Source organism: Muscardinus avellanarius, assembly GCF_963383645.1.
Source record: "Muscardinus avellanarius genome assembly, chromosome: 12".
NCBI lineage: Eukaryota > Metazoa > Chordata > Mammalia > Rodentia > Gliridae > Muscardinus > Muscardinus avellanarius.
The window spans coordinates 40596898-40617602 of record NC_137798.1 but is presented as its reverse complement, the minus strand read 5'-3'; the positions used below and the strand labels follow the sequence as shown (position 1 = coordinate 40617602).

Genomic DNA, 20705 nt, shown 5'->3' with positions numbered 1-20705 from the left:
CTAAGAACAACAAAAAAAAAGATAGAAATATACTTAATAATGTGTGTGCCAGATGTGGTGGTGCACACCTGTCATCCCAATACTTGGGAGGCTGAAATAGGAGGATTAGAGGTTCAAGGGCAGCATCAACAATAAGACTCTCATCAACCTGGTGGGACCCTGATTTAAATAAAAATAAAAATAAAAAATAGGGCTAGGAGTTGGGCGTGGTGGTGCAAACTTGTAATCTCAGCATTTGGAAGGCTGAGGGGAAGAAACACAGTTTGCGAATAGCCTTAGCTACTACTTATTGAGGCCCTTTGAAACTCAGTGAGACCCTGTTTCCAAATAAAGAATAAATATAGGGCTGGGGATGAAGCTCGGAGGTAGAATGCCCCCGGGTTCCATCCCAGTATGGCAAAAAATTAAATCAAATTAAATTAAATTTAAAAAATAGGGCTAGGGATGTAGCTCATAGGCAGAAAGCCCTTGGGTTCAATCCCCAGTACCACATATACAAAAAAAGTGTACATGCCAGTAATCCTGGTAGTTGGGAGGCTAAGACAGGAGGAGAGCTGACTTCAGGACAACCTCAGCAAGTAGTAACACCCTCAGCAAACTAGTAAGACTGTTTCAAAAGAAACAGAGGTAGAGGGTCCCTAGGTTCAATTCCCAATACCAAAAAATAAAAATAAATAAAGTGTGAATTTTTCTTTTTTTTTTTTTTTTGCGGGAATGGGGATGGAACTCAGGGGCATTCGACCTCCAAGCTATACCCCCTGCCCTATTTTTATTCTTTATTTTTAGAAACAGGGTCTCACTAAGTTGCAAAGGGCCTAAGTAGCTGAGGTTGTCTGCGAAACGTGATCCTCCGGTCTTCACCTCCTGAATGCTAGATTATAAGCGTGCGCCACCTTGCCGGACCTATTTTGTTTTTATTTTTGTTTTTGTTTTTTTTTTTGGTCGTACTGGGAGTGGAACCCAGAGGCTTTCTACCTCCAGGCTATACTCCCAGACCTATTTCATATTTTATTTGGAAACAGGGTCTCACTAAGTTGCTGAGAGCCTAAGTAGCTGAGGTTGGCTTCGAACCTGTGCCCGGCTTTTTTTTTTTTTTTGTACTGAGGATTGAATCTGGGGCCTTGTGAATGCTAGGTAAGTACTCTGCCACTGAGCTATATCCCATCCGTGTGTGTGTGTGTGTGTGTTGGGGGGGGTTACTGGGGATTGAACATAAAGGGAAAACTACCTCTGAGCTACACCCTCACCCCTCTGTACTTTTATATTTATTTATTTATTTATTTGGGGGTACTGGGGATGGAACCCAGGGATATCCTATCTCTGAGCTATACCCCTAGCCCTATTTTTTATTCTTTATGTTGAAACAGGGTCTCAGTTGCAAAGGGCCTCACTAGGTAGTAGCTGAGGCTGTCCACAAACCGCAATCCTCCTGTCTCAGCCTCCCAAGTACTGGGATTATAAGCATGTATCACCATTCCTATCTCACTAGATTAAAAATTTTTTTTTGGCCAGACAAAAATTAGAAGTCAAATAAGAAGTATCCTAAATAAATTCTGTCTCATCAGCCTCCCAAATGCTGGGATTACAAACCTGCACCACACCCAGCTTGTACTTTTTATTTTGAAAAAGGGATTCACTAAATTACTGCACACTGGCCTCAAATCTGAGATCCTCCTGTTTCAGTATCCTGGCCAGGAAAGTGGTTCTTATCTTTAGAGATATTCCTAACAATAAAATAAATTCCTAATATTATTCTTTAATCAGTTAGATATGAACATTAAAAAATTACTGCATGAAATCTGCCATGGTGGTACATACCTGTTAAATAAGAAGTATCCTAAATAAATTCTTCTATCCAATCGAGACTTCATTCTTTAATCATCCTATCATGTATCAACTACTTAACTGAACAATACATCATGTGAGTGAGAGTAATGATTAGAATCTTGAGATTACAAGTCATTTTAGGATAATAAAACACAAGCACATGCTTGTAAGCCTAGTATTAGGGAGGCTGAGCCAGGAGGACTGCAGGCTGAGCCAGGAGGACTGCAGGTTCACAATCAGCCTCAGCTACTTAGAGAGGCCCTCTGTAACTTAGGAAGACCCAGTTTTAAAATACAGAATAAAAAATAGGGCTGGGGGTGTAGCTTGGAGGTAGAATGCCCCTGGGTTAAAAAAAAAAAAATTGTGGTGTTTTTTTGTTTGTTTGTGTGGATGAGGCTCCACACTAGGCAAGTAGTCTCCCACTGAGCTATATCCCAATCAGCCCTTGCCACCACGCCCGGCTCCCTTAATGACTGAATGGTTCACTAAACATTTTCATCAATCTGTTCACCAGTGTGCATTTAATGGTGGAATGCTTAAAACAGATCTTAAAAGAATGAGTTGAGCATGGTGGTGCACACTTGTAATCCTAATACTTGAAAGGCTGAGACAGGACCACCAGAGGTTCACGGCCAGCATCAGCTACTTAGGCCCTGTTTCAAAATAAAATAAGGCTGGAATGTAACTTGGAGGTAGAAAGCCTCTGGGTTCAATTCCCAGTATCAAGGGAAAAAAGAAAGAAATAGAAGTAGGAAAGCATGCCAGGGAGCATGGTATAGACAAAGTAAAAGACAACCATGTCCATTCAGGCTGGATCATAGGGTCATGTTACAGGAATGAAAGAGAATTTTTTTTAAAGGTCTCACTAAGTTGCTGAAGGTCTTCGCTGGCCTCGATCCTCCTGTCTCAGCCTCCCAAGCGCTAGGACTACAGGCATGCGCCACCCCGCCAAGCCAGAAAGATAATTATTATGTACATCCTTATTACATTCAGAAAGTCTATGTTCAAATGTAAGTAGATAGCATTAAACACAAGGATAAAGAACAAAGTTACGCAGGATGAGGTATATGAACATCAAAAGAAAAACAGCAGCCTACCTTCCGTAGAATGGAATTCTTGCTTTGGTGGCATTCTGTTTTAGTTGGTCAAAAGCGCCTAAGAGATAAATATTTAATGAATTCTCAAATTTGAAAACACAAATTACTGAAAATAATTTTTAAATTTCAATACCTACCTGCTCTGAATGTATCTGCACATATCAAACAGGTCTTCCAACCTTTCCTCTGGTAATAATATGCTAACTGGGAAAGAAGATTAAAAAATCATAAATACAATAAACTATAAAACACATAATTTAATGTATGCCTTTATCTACCTAAGAAGTAAAGTAAACCTACTTATAATTCTCCTGAATATAATATTACTAAATATTTTTTATTTACCTTTTATTTTTTTCTTGCGGGTCTGGGGATGGAACCCAGGGCCATTCAACCTCTGAGTTACAGCCCCTGCCCTATTTTTTATTCCTTATTTTGAAACCAGGTCTCACTGAGTTCCCGAGGGCTTCGCTAAGTAGCTGAGGCTGGTCGCGAACCATGATCCTCCTGTCTCAGCCTCCCAGATGCTGGGATTACAAGCGTGTACTACTATGCCGGGCTCCTATTTTTTATTCTTTATTCTGAAACAGTGTCTCACTAAGTTGTGGAAGGCATCACTAAGTAGCTGAGGCTGGCCATGAACCTGCGATCCTCCTGTCTCAGCTTCCCAAGTACTGGGATTACAAGCATGTGCCAAGTACAGACATTTTTCTAAAGAGTCTAAATTCTGTCACATAACTGCATTTTCAAAAGATATAAAATGATCAAGCAGCAAATGATCATTGTTAAAAACATTAACTACTGCCAGGCATGGTGGCACATGCCTTTAATTCCAGTATTTGGGAGACTGAGACAGGAGGGGGCAGGTTTGAGGACAACCCTAGCAATGTAGTGAGACCCTGTTTCAAGATACAAAAAAATTAAGCCTGGAGGTATAGCTCAGAGGTACAATGCCTCTTGATTCAACCCCCAGTACTACAAAAACAAAAAGTTAACTAATACCATTAAAAACAAACAATAATGAAATCCTCTAAAAAATATTTGTCTTTTTTTCTGCCCCCTCAAACCGTAACATGCTGAAGCTTGTGAAAAATAATTGGTAACAATGAGGTACCCAATTAAAAGTTAGCATAAAGATATATGAAATAAAGATTATGTGTAGGGTGGGATAGAAAAAGGAGTCTTGAGGCATAGGAGATAAACTTCCTCATTCTCATAACTCTCTACTCTCATTTGAGGAAAAGAGATGGAATTCAAAATATTATACTAAGTGAGATTAGCCAGTCCTCCAAACCAACCAGCTGTACATTTTCTTACACGTGGAAGCTAGAGAACGCGGGCAATAAGGTTAACATCAGGTAGAAAAGTGGAGACTCCAAGGGAAAGATTAAGGTAGATTAGGAAAGGGAGGAGGCAGGACTAAGACAGTGTAAGAGTTGAAATAATGCTACATTATGTACACAAAATTACCAAATCCAATCTCAAATAAATGTAAGGGGAAAGGAGAAGGAAGGGGGATGGGACCTAAAGAGAAGTGTTCCAAGTTTTCTTTGCTTGTATGTTTCCATCACTCTATACCCAAATACGATATATAATTACAATGCACCAAGTAAAAAATAGAGCCTTAAGTAACATAGATATATAGAAGTGTTATATTTTGATAAAGAACAATCACAAGGGACTATGGGATTCATTCTCTCCCCCACCCCCCTCACTGGGGATTGAACCCAGGGGTGTTATATCTCTGCTACACGCCTAGCCCTATAATTTTTTTTTTTTTTTCAAACAGGCTTCACTAAGTTGCTAAGGCTCACCTCGCCTCGAACATGTGCTACTCCTGTCTCAGGCTTCCAAGTACTGAGATTACAAGAATGGGCCACTAAACTATTACAAATTACAAAAGTGATAATCAAGTAACACAAAATTGTAAACCAACAAATATTACACAGCCTGACTTCAATATAAAACTTGATTTATACAAACATATCTTCTACACGACTTTTTAAAAATGCAATTCACCTTTGAACATGTTGTTGTTTTGCCACTCCCTTGTAATCCAACAAACATAATCACATTCTGTTTTCCTTTAGTGGGTGTCCATGCTTTAACTCCAGGGTCTACAAGCTACATACCAAAAATAAAATAAAAATAAACTCAGGTTAACATATGCTTAAATTCAAAATACTTCCCCAGCAAAACTTTTAAATCATAAAAATAATTTTATGGTATCTTCATATGAAAACTTCCATAATCCTACCATTCTAATATAATTGTACAATTCTCCTTCATACTTACAGAGTGAAATTTAAGAACATTTAACATATTGCAGCCAGGCACATGCCTATAATTCCAGTTCTTGGGAGGCTGAGACAGGAGAATCTCAGGTTGGAGGCCTGTCTTAGAAACTTAGTGACACTAGCTGGGTGTGGGGTGCACACTTGTAATCCCAGCATTCTGGAGGCTGAGACCAGAGGATCGCGGTTCAAGGACAGCCTCAGCTACTTAGTGAGGCCCTCTGCAACTTAGTGAGCCTGTTTTAAAAATAAAGAATAGCCGGGCGTGATGGCACATGCTTGTAATCCCAGCATTTGGGAGGCTAAGACCTGGAGGATCACAGTTTGCAGACAGCTTCAGCTACTTAGTGAGGCCCTCTGCAACTCAGTGAGACCCGGTTTCAAAATAAAGAATAAAAAATTGGGCACAGGGTGTAGCTCGGAGGTCAAATGCCTCTGGGTTCCATCCCCAGACCCGCAAAAAAAAAAAAAAGAAAAAAAGAAAAAGAATAAAAAATAGGGCAGAGGGTGTAGCTCGGAGGTAAAATGCCCCTGGGTTCCATCCCTAGTACCCCAAGGAAAAAAAAAAAAAAAAAAACAACTTTTTTTTTTTTTTTTGGTGGTACTGGGGTTCCTGGAAGCCCTTCTTCCTCCGGGCTACACTCCCAGACCTATTTTATATTTTTGAAACAGGGTCTCTTACGCCAGCGTGGCTGGCTTCGAACCTGCGTGATCCTCCTGTCTCCGCCTCCCAAGCGCGGGGATTACAAGCGTGCGCCACCACGCCCGGCCAAAAAAAAAAAACAACTTAATGACACTGTTTCAAGATAAATAATAAAAGGGGCTGGGGTTGTAGCTTAGAGGTAAAATGCTCCTGGGTTCAATACCTCGTATATAAATATGAAAGACACAAAAACATATTTGTAGGGCACATGTATATATTTTAAATATTCTAGCAGTGACATTGAAACTTTTGTGTGTGGGGAGCGCATGCTTGTAATCCCAGCATTCCAGAGGCTGAAACAGAAGGATTGTGGTTCGCGGACAGCCTCAGCTAATTAGGCCTTCCGCAACTTAGTAAGACCCTGTTTCAAAATAAATAATAAAAAAATAGGGTAGGGGGTGAAGCTCGGAGGTCAAATGCCCATGGGTTCCATCCCCAGACCCACAAAAAAAAAAAAAAAAAAAAAAAAAAAAGAGAGGAAATTTGTCTGTGGCGGGTACTGAGGACTTAATCTGGGGGTGTTCTACCTCTGAACTACACCCCAGCCCTATTTTATTTTTATTTTGAAACTGGGTCTTACTAAGTTACAGAGGGCCTCACTAAATTGCTGAGAACGGCTTTGAACCTGCAATCCTCCTTTCTCAGCCTCTCAAGTACTGAGATTACAAATGTGCATGATCACGCTGGCTAAAACTTTAAAAAGTGTAATTAATTTTAATGTTTTATTTAATCCAATTTGCCAAAATATAATTTCAACATGTAATCTATATGAGACATTTTACATTGTTTTTGGCTACCATACTGAAGAGGGCTTATGTTCAATTTGACAAATGTTTATATGGAACAAAATTACAAATGACAAATAAAAGACCTTCCAGGTCAAATGTTAAGTTTTCCAATGCCAGAGATTTCCTGTTTTATTAAGTTATTATGTATATAGGGATAGTAAGAAAACAGTCACAGCCGGGCGTGGTGGTGCACGCTTGTAATCCCCGCGCTTGGGAGGCTGAGACAGGAGGATCTCATGGGTTCGAAGCCAGCCTCAGCTACTTAGTGAGGCTTTCAGCAACTTAGCGAGACCCTGTTTCCAAATAAAATATAAAAAGGTCTGGGAGTATAGCCCGGAGGTAGAAAGCCTCTGGGTTCCACCCCCAGTACCACCAAAAAAAAAAAAAACAGTCAGTGGGAAAGTAAACATCATATAACAACAGTTCCCAAACTAACGAATATGACTTTTTTTTTTTTTTTTGCAGGACTGGGGATGGAACCCAGAGGCATTCTGCCACCACCAAGCTATACCCCTGCCCTATTTTTTTTTTCCCCCCGGGCCTGGGGATGGAATCCAGGGGCATTCTACCTCTGAGCTACACCCCCTGCCCTATTTTTAGTCTTTATTTTGAAACAGGGTCACACTAAGTTGCAAAGGGTTTCTAAGTAGCTGAGGCGATCCTCCTGTCTCAGCCTCCCAAATGCTGGGATTACAAGTGTGTGCCACTACACCCAGCTCAAGTACGACTTTTTTTTTTTTTTTTTTTTTTTTGGTGGTACTGGGGTTCCTGGAAGCCCTTCTATCTCCGGGTTACATTCCCAGACCTATTTTTACATTTTTATTTGGAAACGGTCTCCTAAGCCAGCGCGCGCAGCTGGCTTCGAACCTGCGCGATCCTCCTGTCTCTGCCTCCCAAGCGCGGGGATAACAAGCGTGCGCCACCATGCCCCGGCTAGGTACGACATTTTTTAAAAGTATTTATTTATTTTTGTTTATGTGTGTGTGGTGCTGGGGATTGAATCCAGGGGCATTCTACCTCTGAGATACACCCCCAGGCCGATTTTTTATTCTTTATTTTGAAAGAGGGTTTCACTAAGTTGTGGAGGGCCTAAGTAGCCCAGCTGGTCACTACCCCAGATCCTCTTGTTTCAGTCTCCCAAGTACTGAGATAACAAACATGCGCCACCATGCCCAGCCTTAAAAGTTTATTTAACACAATAGTTTGATTGTTAGTTATCTGGAGCTTAAAATACTCATATGATGTTAAATTCATAACAGTAATGTCCTAGACCAGTGGTTGGCAAACTGTGAATAAAGTTAATAAAATTAATTACTTAATTTTTAAAACCCTAAGAGAAAGTCTGTCAAAGCCATCGGAGACAATATCATCAAGGTTACATAATCCTTACTATACCTGAATCTCAAGAAAAGACAGGACAGAGGAGAGAGGACAACATACTTTCTTACCCTTTCCCAGGCATTAACTTAGCCTTAGACAAGCCTTAGGCAAATTTCTAAAATACGTAAATTTTGTTTAAAGCACAAATTTAAGTCCCTTTCTTCTAAACTCCCCCCGTGTACTCACGCTGCCTTACATTACCTCCATTCTCTCCACTTCACTTCCTGGCACACTCACTCAGCTGTCTATGAAACCTTTTTTAATTTTTTCTTTCAGTACTGAGGATTGATCTCAGGGGCTTTCTAACTCCAAACTACACTCCCTATTTTTTATTCTTTATTTTGAAACACGCTCTCACTAAGTTGAAGAGGGCCTCACTGAGTAACTGAGGCTGGCTGCGAACCTGTGATCCTCCTGTCTCAGCCTCCCAAGTACTATGATTATAAGTGTATACTACCATGCCCGGCCTGAAACCATTATTTGAAATCTATGTTGTACTGAATATTTTTATTCTTTTGGTACTGAGGATGAAACCCATAGGCACTCCCCTGCTGAGCTACAACCTCAGCCCTTTCTATTTTTTATCTTGAGACAGTCTCACTAAGTTGCTGAGCCTGGCCTTGCATCCCCGATTCCCTTGCATCCTGCCTCAGCCTCCTGAGTAACTGGTATTACAGGTATGGCCACCATACCAGGCAAAAAAATGAATAAATAATTTTTTTCTTTTTTTGCAGCACTGGGATTGAACCCAGGGTAGTTTTACCTCTAAGCTTACCTCTTACCTTACACCCTTTTTATTTTTTATTTTGAAATAGGGTCTTGCCTCAAACCTGTGAGCCTCCTTTCTCAGCCTTCCAAGTACTGGGATTAGAGGCATACACAATCACACCTGGCTCAAATATTATTTTATAAACCTATCTTCTCTTCTTCCCACCTTCTGCAACAAGTTGTCAACTGTTTGGTCTGAGATGAGAATTCTTTTATAATCATGGTAGTTTGTAATGGCTAGCTACAATTTGGAACCTGGAACCATAACAAACTTTTCTACTCTGTTACAACAGAAGATGTGATTCAATCCTGTACTTGGCATCTATCTTATACCAGTCCATGCTTTTTTTTGGGGGGGGGAGGCGGGTCTTGGGGGATGGAACCCAGGGACATTCGACCTCCAAGCTACATCCCCTGCCCCTGCCCTATTTTTTATACTTTATTTTGAAACACAGTCTCACTAAATTGCAGACTGCTTCACTAAGTAGTTGAGGCTGTTTGCGAACCGCCATCCTCCTGAATGCTGGGATTACAAGTGTGCACCACCATGCCCGGCTTAGTCCATGCTTTTGTAACATCAAACTCTCGTCTTTTAAAAACAACTGGTTTGCTGGGCGCGGTGGTGCACGCTTGTAATCCCCGCACTTGAGAGGCTGAGACAGGAGGATCGCACAGGTTCAAAGCCAGCCTCAGCCACGTAGTGAGGCTCTCAGCAACTTAGTGAGACTCTGTTTCCAAATAAAATATAAAATAGGTCTGGTAGTATAGCCCGGAGGTAGAAAGCCCCTGGGTTACACCCCCAGTACTATAAAAAATAAAAAATAAAAAAATAGCACTGGTTTTTGAAATATGTAAAAATTACCCATTACTGACACACTGCAGTATATAACATCAAAAACATTTATTTATATATATATTTTGTGGCACTGGAGATTGAATCCAGGGGCATTCTACCTCTGAGCTCTACCCCAGTCTTATTTTTTATTCTTTATTGATTTTTTATTTTATTGGTACATTATAGTCTCACATCACAATGTGATCAAATTGACAACAGACATTCACACAGTACTTGATGCCCTCACCCCGCCACCGCTTCCCCTCCCTCCTCTCAACACTGAGTGTCCATGTTGACCATGCTACATTCACATTTATATACGTATTCGAATGTAGCTCCTCCACTAATTAACCTCAGCCTTCTTCCTCCCCTACCCTTTCTTTCTAGCTTTGCTGAGGTTTCCCCTCCATTATCTGGAGTCCCTCAGGTATCCCTAATACTCCCTAGTTTGGACATATTAGAGAAAACATATGTCCCTTCTCTTTCTGTGCTTGGCTGAGCTCACTTAACATAATGTTTTCAAGGTCTTTCCATCTTCTTGCAAATGACATGATTTTGTTCTTTATAACTGAGTAGAATTCCACTGTGTGTATATCCCATAATTTTGGAATCCATTCATCTGTTGATGGAGACCTAGGTTGGTTCCATATTTTGGCTATTGTGAATTGTGCTGCTATGAACATGGGTATGCATATGTTACTGTAGTTCTCTGATTTCAATCCCTTTGGAAAGATACCCAGGAGTGGTATAGCCAGATCATATGGTGGATCTATTCCAGTTTTCTAAAGAATCTCCACAATGATCTCCATAACAGCTGAGCTGGTTTGCACTAGTTGTGGAGGGCCTCACAAGTTGCTGAAGTTGGTTGAGAACATGCAGTCCTCCTGTCTCTGCCTCCCATGTACTGGGATTACAAGTGTGTGCCACCATGCCCAGCTAAAAAATTTATTCTTTACTGTCAATATTATCATCAGAAAGTACTGGAATGCTGTAAAACTTATGGTAGAGAAATAAGTTCCTAGTTTATGAAAGCTCAAATTTCATCACTAGCCAAATATTTGCCTTAAAATGACAGATTTGTTTCACTTTTGAAAAAATGCCTGCCAAATGCCTAAGTATGAGAAAATGTAGATTATATGCTGTTGTTAACTCATACAAAAATGATATTCAATGAAAGAAAAAGGATTTGCAGTAGAAGCAAAAGTGAGTGCAAGTACCTAGACGAATCAAGACAACAGCAACAAAATGCACTCTACCTTCACTGTACTATTAGTCGTACTCTACCAAACATTTACAAAACAGTGCAGGTTTTCATTTAAGGATGTCCTTGATGAAGCAGTAGAAGTTATTAATTGTATTAAATACTGACCTTTGACTAAAAACATTTTAAAATTCTGTGATGAGATGCGAAGTATACTTAAAGTTCTGCAGCTATATACTGAAATTTCATGACTGTCTTAAGGAAAGCATGTGATTGTTGAATTGCAAGCCGAGCTTTCTATCTTCAATATATACTCCCAGCCCTATTTTTTTTTTTTAAATAAGATCTCACTAGGCTGATGAGAGTCTCACTGCTTAGTAGGATTACAGATGTATGCCACCATAGCCACCGCACTGCAAAAAGTATAAATTAGACAAATTCTTTATCTATTTTAGGCCTAAATTTCTTCCTTTCCTTTTTCAAAAAATTAATTAGCCTAAGCCGGGTATGGTGGCGCACGCTTGTAATCCCCCCACTTGTGAGGCAGAGACAGGAGGATCACGCAGATTCGAAGCCAGCCGCACACGCTGGCTTAGGAGACCCTGTTTCCAAATAAAAATGTAAAAATAGGTCTGGGAGTGTAGCCCGGAGATAGAAGGGCTTCCAGGAACCCCAGTACCACCAAAAAAAAAAAAAAAAGAAAAAGAAAAAAAAATTAATTAGCCTAGTGGACTAAGCTGAAATGATATAACCATATGAAATAACTGGACTTTTCCAAAATAGCTATAAGCACTGAGTAAATGAAAGCATTTGTACAATGTAGGAAAAAATAATAGTAAGCCACAATAATCATTTACTGCTTTAAAAAAAAAAACCCTATTTTTTATTCTTTATTTTGAAACAGGGTCTCAGTGAGTTGCAAAGGGCCTCACTAAGTAGCTGAGGCTGTCCGTGAACCACGATCCTCCTGTCTCAGCCTCCCGAATGCTGGGATTACAAGCTTGTGCCAACATGCCCAGGTTATATTTTTATTTTTAAAATAGGGTCTCAGTGAATTGCAGAGGGCCTAAGCTGCTGAGGCTAGCCATGGAACTCCAATCCTTCTGTCTCAGCCTTCCAAGTACTGAGATTATAGGTATATGCCACCATGACAACCTATATTTTTAAAGTTCTAAGATTTTCACCATAATCTGCATGACAAGAGTAGCAATAACAGTTCAAGATGAGGTAGGTAATAGTCTAATTTACTACCTGAAAAAATGTCACAAGCCAGGCATGGTGGCACAAGCTTATCATCCCAATACTTGGGAGGCTGAGACAGTAGGATTGCGGGTTCGTGGCCACTCTTTACAAAGTGGATCTGTTATTTCTTACAGAAATTTCAATGGTCTTCATAACACACACACAACACTCAGAATTCTGTACTCAGTAAATACTATAATAAAAATAGATCTGTCGAGTATGGTGGCTCATGCTTATAATCTCACTACTTGGGAGGCTGAGACAGGAAGAGTGCAGGTTCAAAGCCATTCTCAACAACTCAGTGAAGCTCTGTTTCAAAATAAAAATAAAACAGGAGCCAGGCGTGGTGGTGCACGCTTGTAATCCCAGCATTTGGGAGGCTGAGACAGGAGAATCATGGTTCACAGACAGCCTCAGCCATTATTTAGTGAGGCCCTTTGCAACTCAGTGAGACTCTGTTTCAAAATAAAGAATAAAAAATAGTGCTAGGGGTGTGGCTCGGAGGTAGAATGCCCAAGGTTCCATCCCTGGTACCACAGGGGAAAAAAAAAAAAAAAAAAAAAAGAAAAGAAAAGAAAAAAAAAAAATAGGGCTGGGGCAGAGGCAGAATGCCCCGGGTTCAACTTCCAGTACAACAAACAATAAAACAATAAAAATAGGTCACTTTAGAAAAATTAATCTTTCAATTAATATTTTAATATAGATGAATATTTCATAAAAATTAAAGTCTAAAATAATATTGGTTTATTGTATTCCTGAGTCTATAAAATCATAGCACAATCTTGATATATTTTTACCTTGACAAGTTCTTTAAATACAGCATGCTGAATCATTTTTCTTTTGTTAAGACCAGATGCCATCTCTTCAAGATCAATAGCAGACCTTCATGATGGTAAAATTTGGGGTAGGAAAGAGAAGAGTCAGTTAAGACACTCTAAAAAAGCTACTATTCCTCAAAATGCAACAATACTCTTATTCATATTAATAGCCTTCCAATTAACATACATATAATTACTAGAGATGCATTTGATTATACCAAAAATAATTGTACCATAAAATATTATATATAAGACAATGGTTTTTCAAGGTTTTCAAGTTCAAAGTATAATTACTAATTTGTTCTCATATCACTGCAAAGTACTAATTCTATTTATCTTGCAGCTTATATATTTTATCCATCTTTACAACAGAAAAAAAAGACTGTTTTCCCCAGTTCTAAATGCTTAAATGCCAGTAGTTCTATATTAATTCCCAGTCTGACAATGCAGGCTGCCTTAAATATGAAAAAGGCTGGGATTTAAGCAATCAATGGAGGCATCTGTGTTGGTCTATGCATCTGCCAAGTGGTGCCTCTCCCAAAAACCAAGACTACACATAATACTTCTTCATTCAAATACGGGCAGAGAAACCAAAGAGGAAAACCAGACAATACTATTCTCCAGTAATAAAGGAGGCTGATTAATGTCATTTTAAGCCTGAAAAAGATAAGGCCACACCACTTATCTATAAAGAATGTGAATTGTTAAAAGGCTTTTATATTAAAATACTATACATACTATAGAATCTGTCCAAATAAAGTAGTAGTAAAATAGAAAAAAAAATCTATAATTAAAAGAAAGCTAAAGCCGGGAGTGGTGGCGCCATCCCTAGACCCAAAGGGAAAAAAAAAAAAAAACAACTAACATGGGTTAGTCTGAGCAATCATTATGAAACATACTGTAAATACAGTTTTCCAACATGAGTTCTATACTGTTTCAGTGCTATATAGCAGAAATGATTCATAATAAAGCAAACCTTTCTAGTTAGCTCTTCATCCTAATAAACTAAACTTAGTTTTGCCTGTTTTTTATATAATCAATTCAACTTACTTAACATTTTCTCTTAGTTGCTTCACTAGTTTAATATTAACATCAGCTTCCAATAATGCCGTACATACTTCTTTTAGCATAGCATTTAATACCTGAAAATAAATAAATAAAAATTTAACGTGCTCCATGTAACATTTTAGTTACATAAAAACAATGGCTGGTCAGTTATACTACTATTGTTTAATAAAGATAAATACCACATAGTTGGAGGAAAGAAAAATTTTCAGTTAACTCTGGAGATAAAATATTATTAAATGTTCATTCATTCTGTCAAAATACGACATCTCATTTAGTTTTATACAACCAAGCATTAATTATCACTTTATTCCTATATTAAATTAATAATAAAATAATACCCGAGCCAAAGAAATTACTATATAATTAGTTGCCACTGATGTTTTCTATGTCACTGAAGAACCTTGATGCCAATAAATAATGGCATAAAATCCATGCTAACTGCTCTATCATGGAGGAAAATAGGACAGAAAAAAACTACCTCGCCTTATGATTTCTATTCAGAGCAGAGAAATAAAGTTGAAAATTACCTTCTATGAGTAATTCCCTATTATCACACCTTTGAAGTTACAAGGCACTGTGCTTAAAAGGACCAAAAGTCTTAGCCAAGATTATGCCTGTAATCCCAGTACTTGGGAGGCTGAAAACGGATAATCCCAGGTTCAACATCAGCCTCAGCAACTTAGCAAGGCCCTCAACAACTTAGTGAGACACTCTTTCAAAATAAAAAAAATAAGTCTGGGAGTGTAGCTCAGAAGTAGAATGCACCTGGGATCAATTCCCAGTACTGCAATCAATCAGTCAATCAATAAAAGACAAAGTCTTAAGAAAAGATGAGACGCCAGGGTGTGGTGGTGCACACTTGGGCTTGGGAGTATGAGATATGAGGATTGCAGGTTCAAGAACAGCCTCAGCAAGTAGTGGGACTCTCATCAACCTAGAAGACACTATTTCAAAATAAAAATAAAATAGAGTTGAAGGTATAGCTTGGAAGTAGAATGTCCCTGTGTTCAGTCCCTGGTACCACACACACACACACAAAAAAATAAATAAATAAAAAAGCTACAGCGGGGAAAACAAGCTATAAAGTAGTAAGGAAAGAAAAAGATTTAAAAAAATAGTATCTTAAACTGTAAACTAGGGAAAAGAATATTTCAGATATGTTATTAAGAGTCATCTTAGGAGCCGGGCATGGTGGCGCACGCTTGTAATCCCCGCGCTTGGGAGGCTGAGACAGGAGGATCGCACAGGTTCAAAGCCAGCCTCAGCTACTTAGGCTCTTAGCAACTTAGTGAGACCCTGTTTCCAAATAAAATATAAAAAAGGCCTGGGAGTATAGCCTGGAGGTAGAAAGCCTCTGGGTTCTACCCCCAGGACCACCAAAAAAAAAAAAAAAAAAAAGAGTCATCCTAGCTGGGTGACCCCTGCATTCGGGAGACTGAGACCAGAGGATCATGGTTCACAGACAGCCTTACTACTTAGTGAGGCCCTCCACGACTTAGTGAGACCCTGTGTCAAATTAAAAAGAATAAAAAACAGGGCAGGGGTTGTAGCTTGGAGGTCAAATGCCCCTGTGTTCCATCCCCAGACCACCACCCCCACACAGTCATCTTATAAAATCTCCAAAAACTAAGGATTTCAGAGAAAATAAACCAAAGTAACCAAGATGAAATGCTACCCTTTTTTATAAGAAGAATGCTAAATAAAAGTCCTAGAGAAAAATCCAATTAATGCATGCATAGCCAAGAAGAAAGAAAGAAATTTTTGTCAACATGGAAAGCAAAATAAAAAAAGTACATTTCCAGATTTAAGTCATTTTCAAAACATATTTTACTTTTACATTTAAGTTAAGGTCCTTTTTATTGTTTAAATTCTGTGTAGGCAAGTAAAATAACAGTGAGGTAGTTGATTTCTCAATAACTACATACTCTTATCTGGCTCTAAGTTTTTATCTACAAGCATTAAATCTACATCAAAATCAATATAAACATAGAGATTAACAGTACTCCAGCTCCCCAAGGCTAGTGATGGTGCACAGTCACATACATCTCACATCCTACTTTACATACCTCTTCATTGATAATGGTGGCATTGCTCAATGAGCGTAATGCTGATGTTATTTTTCTTCCAAGGTCTGCTAGAACCATCTTGAAGGCTTTAAGATGTGCTTATGAGGAACACTGGAAAGACAAAAATATTAAAACACTTTAAAACAATCCATTTTCTTTCCCATAATTAAAGACTTCTAAAGATATACACACATACATATATATGTAATGCGTGTGTGTGGGGGGGGTACTAGGGATGGAACCCAGGGGCATTCTACCTCCCATCCCCAACCCTATTTTTTATTCTTTACTTTGAAACAGGATCTCATTGAGTTGCAAAGGACCTCCCTAAGTAGCTGAGGTTCAATCCCCAGTACTACCAAAAAAATAAAAAATAAAAAGCTATTCTAGAGTCAAGCATGGTGGCCCCAAGCATGTAATCCCAGCATTTGGAAGGCTGAGATAGGTGGATCTGGTTTGCAGACAACCTCAGCTACTTAGTGAGGCCCTCTATCACTTAGATCCTGTTTCAAAATAAAGAATAAAAATTAAGGCTGAGGGTGTAGGTCAGAGGTAGAATACCCCTGGGTTCCATCCCCAGTACAAAAAAAAGAAAGAAAGAAAGAAAAACAAAGAAACAAAAAACACTATTCTAGATTCCTGAACTCTAAAATAAAATAACCTAGCTGGGCATGGTGGCACACACTTATAATCCTAACATTTGGGAGGCTGAGACAGGAGGATTGTGGTTCACAAACAGCCTAAGCTACTTATTGAGAGGCCCTCTGCAACTCAGTGAGACCCTGTCTCAAAATAAAAAATAAAAAATTGGGCTGGGGGTGTAGCTCAGAGGTAGAATGCCCCTCAGAGATTCCATCCCCAGTACCACACACAAAAAAAAAAACATAATCTAGCTGGGCATGGTGGCACACACCTGTAATCACAGTACTTGGGAGGCTGAGACCAAAGGAATGCAGGTTTTAAGTCAGCCTCAGTAATTTTGTGAAGCTCTCAGACACTTAGTGATCTTTTCCAAATAAAAATTTAACAGGCCTAGGAGTATAGCTTGGAGGTACAATGTCCCTGGGTTTCATCCCTAGTACCACAAAAATAAATAAACCTGAAAAATCCTTTCCAGCTCTAAAACATTATCATTACACAAAGAATACTGATGTCCCTACTATATTAAAGATGTAAGAGCTCACAGATGGTAAAAAAAAAAAAAAGTCTGATTTGTATTCCCTGCCCTCAAGATCTTTATGTATTCGATGACAAGACAAAGCACATGTATGAACAGCAAAATAAATACTTAAAATTTCTCTATGAACTGGGCTATCAGCTTTTTCCTGCTCTTAAACACAAACACTGACTCTTCCTGGGTCTCAAACCTACTACCCTTTGGGCTAAAACTACACCATTGGCTCTCCTGGGTCTCCAGGTTGCCAACTCATCCCTCAGATCTTCGGACTTGGGCTCCACAACTGGCTGATTCAATTCCTTACAAATGATTACCTATCGTTACAGTGATTACTTACCATTATCGTTTCCCTCTCCCCTGCCCACATCTTACTGGTTATGCTTCTCTAGAGAACCCTGATAAATTACTAGTAAAGTAATGGTTAAAATCAATAAAAGCTTGGGAGTGGTGAGTTGGCCTGGGCCACCCTCCCCCCTCATGCCATTTTGGCATGGGGCTGTAACTATTTTCTGTATTTCTATTTTCTGTATTTCTATCTTTCTTTTTTTTTTATTTATTTTTTATTTTTTTGGTGGTACTGGGGTTCCTGGAAGCCCTTCTACCTCCGGGCTACACTCCCAGACCTATTTTTACATTTTTATTTGGAAACAGGGTCTCCTAAGCCAGCGCGCGCAGCTGGCTTCGAACCTGTGCGATCCTCCTGTCTCCGCCTCCCAAGTGCGGGGATTACAAGCGTGCGCCACCACGCCCGGCTGTATTTCCATCTTTCTAATAAACTTCTTTAAATCTTAAAAAAATAAAAATAAGTCGGGCGTGGTGGCGCACGCTTGTAATCGCTGCGCTTGGGAGGCGGAGACAGGAGGATCGCGCTGGTTCGGAGCAAGCCGTGCTGGCTTAAGAGACCCTGTTTCCAAATAAAAAAAATATAAAATAGGTCTGGGAGTGTAGCCCGGCGGTAGAAGGGCTTCCAGGAACCCCAGTACCACCAAAAATAAAATCAATAAAATCAATAAAAGCTTAGGGTCAACTGTCAATGATGATTTGCATAAAAATCCTAAAGAAGATAAAACATTTTAGGCTCAGGTAAACAGACTGTTTGATTAGAATTTCATCCTGAAATACAGGTAAAATTTGGATTCAGTGGAAAAGAGGACAAAAGGGAGCCGAGCGTGGTGGCACACACTGCAATCCCAGTACTCGGGAGGCAGGGACAGGACTGCCGGCTCATGGCCAGCCTCGGCATTTCAGTGAGGCCCTCTGCAACTAGGTGAGGAGACACTGTTTCAAAACAAAAGAATAAAATCGGGCTAGGGGTGTAAGTTGGAGGTAGAATGCCCCTGAGTACCATCCCCAGGACCACACACACGCGCGCGCGCGCACACACACACGCGCGCGCACGCACACACACACACACACACAAGACAAAAGGGAATTTGAGAAGTGTGAAACTATTAAGCAGGCTGGGCGTGGTGGCGCACGCTTGTAATCCCAGCATTCGGGAGGCTGAGACCAGAGGATCGCGGTTCGCGGACAACCTCAGCTACTTAGTGAGGCCCTCTGCAACTCAGTGAGACCTGATTTCAAAATAAAGAATAAAAAATAGGGCAGGGGGTGTAGCTCGGAGGTCGAATGCCCCTGGGTTCCACCCCCAGACCCGCAAAAAAAACCAAAAAAAAAAACTATTAAGCAGAAATACATGAGCCTGGGACATACTAACATCATATATATGTATTGTACTTACAGATTACTAAGCATTATTTGGGAGACCGTAAATAAAATATTCTGGTCAGGACAAAGGGTTATTATCATTAAGAAGAAATGAAAGCTGTAAAGGGCTCTAAAAATCAGTTTTATGAATTTTCTAATGTAAGCAATACTGGCAAAAAAATTAACTCTTCAACTGTTTTGGTAATCCTTTCAAGCTAATCTAGTTAAATTTAGTGAACCAAGATTATCTACACTTAATCCCATCAACAGAATACACAGGAGATTAAAAATAAGAGAAATCAGGACAAAATACATGACTCATTGACCACAGGTAGAGTAGAAATGTGAAGGAATCAAAGAAGCAGGAAGGGGAAACACATTCCAGGGCCTATCACTGGCAGAGAGAAATCCCAGGCTGGCTAAAAACTAAACACTGCACTTCTACTCGAGTAAAATAGAGTGATTTAAAAGCCAAAAATAATTACTGTCAACACTTGATAAAATTGAAAAAAAAACTTTTCTCACCACGAGTTTTTTATAGTTACATGGCTGCTTAACTGGAAAAGGCGACTGCTTCGTGGAAGAGATCCAGGTTTTACTTCTTATGCCATATCCACTAAACTACATAATTGTTAATTCTTAATGTGCTTAATGGAAGAAATGAGACTCAGATGTTTCAGTTTATCTCTTTTACCACTGTGTTACTAGAAGTGATATAATCCTATTGATGACACCACAATTAACCTTTTTAGAGATGTCATAAACAAATCATTCAATTTAAAAGGCTATACTCGCCCAAGGGTGGTGGCACATTATAATCACAGTACTTGAGAGGCTGAGATAGGAGGATCACAGATTTGAGGCCATTGTACAATTAACTTAGGGAGACCCTATTTCAAAAGGAAAAAGGCTGTGGGTGTATTTCAATGGTAGAATACCTCTGGGTTCAATCCCCAATAACTACATACCATACCATACCACCACCATCACCACCCCCCGACTAGCTAGCTCTTTAAAAAAAAAAATTTACGCCAGGTATGGCGGCACAGGCTTGTAATCCTAGTACTGTGGAGGCTGAGACAGGTTGCAGGTTCGAGGACAGCCTCAGCAAGTAGTAAGACTCTTCATTAACAAAGTAAGACCCTGTTTCAAAAAAAACAAATATAAAGTAGGGCTGGGGTTATAGCATGGACACAGCCCAGCTACACAGTGAGGCCTCTGCAACTTAGTGAGATCCTGTTTCAAAACAAATACAAAATAGGGGTGGTGTGTAGCTCAGAGGTAGAATGCCTCTGGGTTCAATTCCCTGGACCACAATAAACAAATGAATAAAAAAATCTAACTCCCCATATTAACTGGTTTTTAAATTAAATAAATTTGTGATGATTTCCTTATATAGGTACTTATTAGCAGAGTTATTTTTTTTTTCTTTTTTTCTTTCTTTTTTTGTGATACTGGGTGTGGAACCCAGAGGCTTTCTACCTCTGAGCTATACTCCAGACCTATTTTATATTTTATTTGGAAACAGGGTCTCTCACTAAGTTGCTGAGAGCCTCACTAAGTAGCTGAGGCTGGCTTCGAACCTGTGTGATCCTCCTATCTCAGCCTCCCAAGCGTGGGGATTACAAGTGTGCGCCACCACGGTCAGTTTCTATTTTGTATTCTTTACTTTTTTTATTTTTTATTTTTGGTGGTACTGGGAGTGGAACCCAGAGGCTTTCTACCTCTGGTCTA

At 39.5% G+C, this 20705-nt stretch overlaps 1 protein-coding gene across 5 annotated transcripts in view; it reads right to left on the bottom strand.

Moving 5' to 3' along the window:
• The window catches only part of SRP54 (signal recognition particle 54), a gene marked incomplete at both ends in the record, with an annotated part of 36262 nt that extends 20097 nt beyond the window's left edge, over positions 1 to 16165 (bottom strand). For 3 of the 5 annotated variants that reach the window (XM_080706707.1, XM_080706708.1, XM_080706710.1), the window contains 6 exons: positions 2925 to 2982; positions 3062 to 3128; positions 4944 to 5048; positions 12933 to 13017; positions 14004 to 14095; positions 16088 to 16165. In XM_080706707.1, the coding sequence (XP_080562833.1) occupies positions 2925 to 2982; positions 3062 to 3128; positions 4944 to 5048; positions 12933 to 13017; positions 14004 to 14095; positions 16088 to 16165 (485 nt within the window). Of the gene's footprint in view, positions 1 to 2924; positions 2983 to 3061; positions 3129 to 4943; positions 5049 to 12926; positions 13018 to 14003; positions 14096 to 16087 lie in introns of all 5 variants that reach the window. The other 2 variants (XM_080706706.1, XM_080706709.1) reach the window with 2 other exon arrangements.
• Between the last annotated feature and the right edge of the window lie 4540 nt (positions 16166 to 20705).